This window comes from Nerophis lumbriciformis, linkage group LG17, assembly GCF_033978685.3.
Source record: "Nerophis lumbriciformis linkage group LG17, RoL_Nlum_v2.1, whole genome shotgun sequence".
NCBI lineage: Eukaryota > Metazoa > Chordata > Actinopteri > Syngnathiformes > Syngnathidae > Nerophis > Nerophis lumbriciformis.
In genome coordinates this window covers 25,067,501-25,075,000 of record NC_084564.2, presented here as the reverse complement: position 1 = coordinate 25,075,000, position 7,500 = coordinate 25,067,501, and the positions used below count along the sequence as shown (strand labels likewise).

At 39.2% G+C, this 7,500-nt stretch overlaps 1 protein-coding gene across 2 annotated transcripts in view; it reads right to left on the bottom strand.

Moving 5' to 3' along the window:
• The window catches only part of dock10 (dedicator of cytokinesis 10), a 120,273-nt gene that overhangs the window by 85,220 nt on the left and 27,553 nt on the right, over positions 1-7,500 (bottom strand). For both annotated transcript variants that reach the window (XM_061972969.2, XM_061972970.2), the window contains exons 5-10: positions 5,809-5,881; positions 5,447-5,587; positions 3,457-3,591; positions 3,194-3,380; positions 2,966-3,051; positions 628-711 (exon numbers count right to left, since the gene is read on the bottom strand). In XM_061972969.2, coding sequence (XP_061828953.1) covers positions 628-711; positions 2,966-3,051; positions 3,194-3,380; positions 3,457-3,591; positions 5,447-5,587; positions 5,809-5,881 — 706 coding nt within the window. The remainder of the gene's footprint in view (positions 1-627; positions 712-2,965; positions 3,052-3,193; positions 3,381-3,456; positions 3,592-5,446; positions 5,588-5,808; positions 5,882-7,500) is intronic.

The window sequence follows — 7,500 nt, the reverse complement described above, 5'->3', positions numbered from 1 at the left end:
TTACCAACTTACAGTTTACCAGAATAAACGCTGTCAAATAAAACTAAACATTGTGTTCATCATAAATATCATTATTAAGGATTAGGGCTGATTACAAAAATACATTCTAATTTAATAAATGAAAAATAAATGTACATACAATTATGCAGTGTTGAAATAAATACATTCTAACTAAATGAATATTAGATTATGACAATTATATATATATATATATATATATATATATATATATATATACATATATATATATACATATATATATATACATATATATATATATATATATATATATATATATATATATATATATATATATATATATATATATATATGTGTCTCAAATAAACTGTTAATAAAATTCAAAACTTTATTCATAATTTTTGCGCTTAAAATCTTTGCTATGACTTTAGCTCCATATTTCTTCTGTCTTTTATAATGTCATTATTGCTACAAGTGGTGGAAAAGTGTATTACAACTGAGTATCCCTGCGGCCCATACGGACCACAGCTGAGAAACACACACATATACATATATATATATATATATATATATATATATATATATATATTAGAAACACTGATCTAAAGTATGAATTTTAAACAAATGCATGGTGTCAGTCATACATACAGGAGTATCGGGGTCAAGCGAAAAAAGATTCAATCTCTCTTCTCTCCGAGCACAACGAATTCCCTCGTCTGTCTCTGAGATGTACTGCAGAAGAGAAGAAGACACAATAGACCAAAAGAGAAAGAAATACACTCTTCAAAAATAATTATATCCTTGAAAAACCATAAACCGCACAGCTGCTGCACACTCTAAATAGACACTTGTCTATGTAACTACCCTATGAGGTTAGATTTGGTGTTTTTTTTTTTTTGAGGTCGTATAACATTGTTCTTTGTATAGATGCTGTGCTAAAACATGTGATCGAAAAAGGCTGATTGGCCGCAGTGTGTGAATGCGAGTGTGAATGGCGACTTGTCCAGGGTGTACCCCGTCTTCCGACCGAGTGCAGCTGGGATAGGCTCCAGCACCCCCGCGACTCCGAGAGGGTCAAGCGGCAGAAAATTAAAAGATGGATGGAAATTTGATGATAACATCTTTGTCATTTAATTACATGTACAGTGGTCCCTCGCCACATCGCGCTTCAAATATTGCAGTTTTACCACGATGTGGATTTATTTGGGTTTGTTGGTGTTTAATTAAGCATATTTCAGGGTTTTCTCAAGATTGCTGATATACCTGGGGCGATGGACAGGTTGCTAGGGGCGTGGTCAATGTGACGTCATCGTTTAATTTGTATAATTGGTGTTGATTAGAGATGTCCGATAATATCGGCAGCCCGATATTATCGGCCGATAAATCCTTTAAAATGTAACATCGGAAATTATCGGTATCGGTTTCAAAAAGTAAAATGTACAACTTTTTATAACACCGCTGTACGGAGTGGTACACGGTCGTAGGGAGAAGTATAGAGCGCCAATAAACCTTAAAGGCACTGCCTTTGCGTGCCAGCCCAATCACATAATATCTACGGCTTTTCACACACACAAGTGAATGCAAAGCATACTTGGTCAACAGCCATAGAGGTCTCACTGAGGGTGACCGTATAAACAACTTTAACACTGTTACAAATCTGCGCCACACTGTGAACCCACACCAAACAAGAATGACAAACACATTTCGGGAGAACAGCCGCACCGTAACACAACATAAACACAACAGAACAAATACCCAGAACCCCTTGCAGCACTAACTCTAACTCTTCCGAGACGCTACAATATACACCCCCCGCTACCCTCCCCCACCTCAACCCCGTCCACCTCAACCTCCTCATGCTCTCTCAGGGAGAGCATGTCCCAAATTCCAAGCTGCTGTTTTGAGGCATGTTAAAAAAAATAATGCACTTTGTGACTTCAATAATAAATATGGCAGTGCCATGTTGGCATTTTTTTCCATAACTTGAGTTGATTTATTTTGGAAAACCTTGTAACGTTGTTTAATGCATCCAGCGGGGCATCACAACAAAATTAGGCATAATAATGTGTTAATTCCACGACTGTATGTATCGGTATCACTTGATATCGGAATCGGTAACTAAGAGTTGGACAATATCGGAATATCGGATAACGTTTCAACGTTATGTTTGAGTTTCTCAACGTCAGGATCAATTCAACAAGTTCTCAACGTTGTTTTAATGTCCTGTGCCTACTTGGACATACACACAAAAATTAACAACATTGGATTTTTAAAAATAGGATAAATACATTACTTTTCATCAGGAAAAAGCATATATGTTACAAAAAACAAAACAAAAGAGAGTCCTAATTTTACAAGAGAAAAGTTGTAATTTTCCATCCATCCATTTTCTACAACTTGTCCCTCTTAGGGTCGCGCGGGGCAAGTCCCCACCTCATCGCAGGGCCAACACAGATAGACAATCACTCACACTCACTTATGGTGCAAAAACTAGAAATATTAGAATAGGAAAAAAGTACTAGTAATGAAATAAAATATGGTTATATTTATAATTTTAGAATATAATTGAAACACTTTTTTTTTTCGAGAAAAACTAGCAATATTACAAGAAATAAGTTCTAATTTCAATGCAGTTTTAATTTTGCAAGAATAAAATAGTAATTTTGCAAGGAGAAAAATAGCATTATACAGAAAACTTTTCATTTAAAATGAAGTTAAAATGTACAAGAATATAATTGTAAAAAGTAGCAATATTGGGTGAAAAAAGTTGTAATTTCATGACAAAAAAGAATTATATTACAGAAATTATAAAAAAGATAAATTACAGATTTTATAGTAACTTTTTTTTTAGCACATTGCAACTAAGTTATAGTACCATCACGACGAGGTAAATGTAATTATTTTTTTCTGATCAAATATATTTAAATACAATAATGGAGACAAAAACAGTGCAAAGAACGGTGAAAAGAACGGGAAAAAAGCCTACCTTAGCTAGCTCAGGATTAATGCCATTTTCCGTCGCATCTTCGTTTCCCTGCAAACAGCAGTCACTCAAAGACAGGTCGAACACATCTGGAGGAAGAACAAACACCATTCAGTGTCTTCATCTGCTGTGCCAAAGGTCACGTATTCAGCAGTACTGCTTTGTAAACACACTAAGTAGAGTCAATGACTAAATGAATGAGATGCAATAAGTCAAGCAACTATTTCTCACCCTGGCGATGGTCAGACAGGTCCAGACTCTTGCGGTCGGGAGCGGGTCCGTCGTGAGGCGTGATCTGCAAGATGCGCGTCAAGGTGCTGATCCACTCCTCCATGTCTTGCTCACTCTCCGCAGCCAGCACGAAGTATGTGACCTCGTTCATCTTCAGCTCGAAGGCATGCTTCCTCAGACGGTTATTCTTCAAGGCGGCATTTTATTATATGTTTATACCAAATGAACACAAATAGTACACATTGTGATGATTTGTAGCATACCTGCACCACGCCGGTACATGAGTCGAGGAAGATGCAACCTTTGGGTTCCTTGGAGATCTTCTCGTCCTTGTAGAAGTTCATGATGTAGGAGTTGTCCGTCAACTGGGTCAGCTGGAAGTATCTCCTCTTGAACGACTGTGCAATGACATCATGGCTTAATGTTACATGGACCACAATCATGAGAGGGAAGCTGTCAGGTTCAAACACTGACGACATCTATTAAACAAGACAAGAAGGAAATAATTAAAACAGAGACAGAATTAAATTTGGCTCAAATAGAGGAGAGATGCCTGGACACTGTACAAAAGTACAGTGTCTCAACACCCTCTGGCGAAAGATTGTACGCCACCTCTTTTATTTGGACTTTCCCTGATTACATGGCAACAGCTGTTTCTAAGGGACATGGGTCATAAACAGCCATCGCCTTTGATTACAACAGTTAAAAAGAAAAAGTCGTAAAACAGTTCACAGAAAAGGTCGCCTTGAGGGGAGTCAGGCCATGCTTCCTCTCCGCTTTTGTAGTTCTTCGGTCAAGACAATATATTTCTGTTGATTACAATACATGAAAGAAACAGAACACCTTTATGTTGCTTCATGTTGCTTCCCATCCTTTTCAGTGGAGTTTTACAAGCCTTTTGATTGGTAGGATTAAAGACAGCTTTTGTCCTCTCGCCGGGAACTCAATGTAACACAAAGTTTTGTGATAACTTAGATACAATTATTCTAACAGAACCAAATAGTAGTTTGCTAAAATTAACAAGAGCTTTTATGAGTAGAACCAAAATACTGCAGGATTCACCAAAAACGACATGTTTTGTGGAGGCTTGGCACATATTGTAATTAATATAGTTTGTAGGAGGACTATCTTGAAACAGAGATTCTTAATCCCAATGGGACTTTTCGGTATACATAAAGGTAAAAAACATCTATTCTGCCATTATTGCAATATACTGCCTTGTTTTTGTCAGTGCACACACTGCTGACTGCAGAAATTCCACTATTTGGTTAGACAAACAAACACAATTCATAATTTAAAAGTGTTTTTTTTTTTTTTAACAATTCCACTGTGGCGGAGGTCTGTACTCTTTTGAGAGCTAATCTAGCACACTGAAGGCCAAAAAACTAGGGGCTATCAAACCATTAAAATATTTAATTAATCACATTGTCCATACTTAATTCATAATTAATCGCAAATGATAATTATTAGAGATGTCCGATAATATCGGACTGCTGATATTATCGGCCGATAAATGCTTTTATATGTAATATCGGAAATTATCGGTATCGGTTTCAAAAGGTAAAATGTATGACTTTTAAAAACACCGCTGTACGGAGTGGTACACGGACGTAGGGAGAAGTACAGAGCGCCAATAAACAAGGTGTGTTTGTCATTCTTGTTTGGTGTGGGTTCACAGTGTGGCGCATATTTGTAACAGTGTTAAAGTTGTTTATACGGCCACCCTCAGTGTGACCTGTATGGCTGTTGACCAAGCATGCCTTGCATTCACTTGTGTGTGTGAAAAGCCGTAGATATAATGTGATTGGGCCGGCATGCAAAGGCAGTGCCTTTAAGGTTTATTGGCGCTCTGTACTTCTCCCTACGTCCGTGTACCACTCCGTACAGCGGCGTTTTAAAAAGTCATACATTTTACTTTTTGAAACAGATACCGATAATTTCCGATATCACATTTTAAAGCATTTATCGGTCGATAATATTGGCAGTCCGTTATTATCGGACATATCTAGGGAATACATTTTGATCTCGTGGAGAGGGCTTCCAAGCTAAATTTGTAATTTTTTCTTTATCCATTTCCGCTCTCAATCAGTTACTGTGACATAACATCAGCTGGAACACACGGTATGGACGGAGGGTCACACAGGACGCACGTTAAAATAGTGCCGTAAAAGGCAACGTTTCTTAACTCATTATTAGCGCGCCAACTTTTACAGCCGTAAAAAAAGTGAAGGACAAAGGAGAATTGATCCTCACCCGCACAGTGATACTATTGTTGACAGTGCTGTTAAAGTTGCCTTTGTATAGCCAGCCTGACCGAAACACTCCAACTCCTCCTCCACCTCCACCGCCTCCTCCTCCACCACCTCCTTTAGATGAGGACAGGGAGGTGGTGTCCTGCAGAAAGACAAGTGAAGTACAACCTCCCATTCGGCAAATCAATACAACAGAAGTCGGCCATTTGTCAAATGATGCGCATCAACACTGATGAGCTGACTTGAGTATGTCGTAACAGCGTGAAGGCTTCAACATAAACCGATTTGAGAATCATAATGTTTGCAGCCCGTAATGCATTCACTCTAAAAGGAATTTGTCAGAAGACAGAAGCCATTACCGACCTCATCTTTGTCCATGTCCTCATGGTCGATCTCAAACGAGTGAGAAGGCAGCTTCTCCGCTTTGTACAATTTCCTATGCAGGACAAAAGCAGGAGACAATATTGACGTGGAACTCTGGTGATAAAGTATGCAAAGACTTAACTCAATTAATCCTCTCGAGTGGCTCCCTGGCGTCACCGACTAAACAATAGATAAACCGTTGGTTTTCTTTGTGTGCAAGGATCACCGCGTCGGTGCGGGGAAGACATCTCTGCTAAAGGTCACGTGGTGGTAAAAGCTGTCTAAAATAATCGCCACAGCCGGAGGATTTGCGGCCACGGCGGGCTGACGCAGGAATGCTCCAACTGGCTGATGCACAACGCGACAGTCAAATGTTTGCAGAAAAACCACCAAATGCATACAGTAGCTGCTTATTCCCAGTGTCACGTTGTTTACACACCACTTCGCATCACTAAGAAAGAATTTAAGTTAGGTTTGACTCACATAAATGTGAATATTTTTCTATCCATTTGGCTTGGAAAGGGAAGACTGAAAAATGTGCAATCCAAGCAATACCTGCTACAATGGTACAAACCCCGTTTCCATATGAGTTGGGAAATTGTGTTAGATGTAAATATAAACGGAATACAAATACAATGATTTGCAAATCCTTTTCAACCCATATTCAATTGAATGCACTACAAGACAAGATAGTTGATGTTCAAACTCATAAACTTAATTTTTTTTTTTGCAAATAATAATTAACTTAGAATTTCATGGCTACAACACGTGCCAAAGTTGGGAAAGGGCATGTTCACCACTGTGTTACATGGCCTTTCCTTTTAACAACACTCAGTAAACGTTTGGGAACTAAGGAGACACATTTTTGAAGCTGCTCAGGTGGAATTCATTCCCATTCCTTCTTGATGTACAGCTTAAGTTGTTCAACAGTCCGGGGGTCTCTGTTGTGGTATTTTAGGCTTCATAATGCGCTACACATTTTCATAGGGAGACAGGTCTGGACTCCAGGCAGGCCAGTCTAGTACCCGCACTCTTTTACTATGAAGCCACGTTGATGTAACACGTGGCTTGGCATTGTCTTGCTGAAATAAGCAGGGGCGTCCATGGTAACGTTGCTTGGATGGCAACATATGTCTCTCCAAAACCTGTATGTACCTTTCAGCATTAATGGTGCCTTCACAGATGTGTAAGTTACCCATGTCTTGGGCACTAATACACCCCCATACCATTACAGATGCTGGCTTTTCAACTTTGCGCCTATAACAATCCGGATGGTTCTTTTCCTCTTTGGTCCACAGTCGACGTCGACGTCCACAGTTTCCAAAAACAATTTGAAATGTGGACTCGTCAGACCACATAACACTTTTCCACTTTGTATCAGTCAATCTTAGATGAGCTCAGGCCCAGCGAAGCCGACGGCGTTTCTGGGTGTTGTTGATAAACGGTTTTCGCCTTGCATAGGAGAGTTTTAACTTGCACTTACAGATGTAGCGACCAACTGTAGTTACTGACAGTGGGTTTCTGAGGTGTTCCTGAGACCATGTGGTGATATCCTTTACACACTGATGTCGCTTGTTGATGCAGTACAGCCTGAGGGATCGAAGGTCACGGGCTTAGCTGCTTACGTGCAGTGATTTCTCCAGATTCTCTGAACACTTTGATGAAATTACGGACCGCAGATGGTGAAATCCC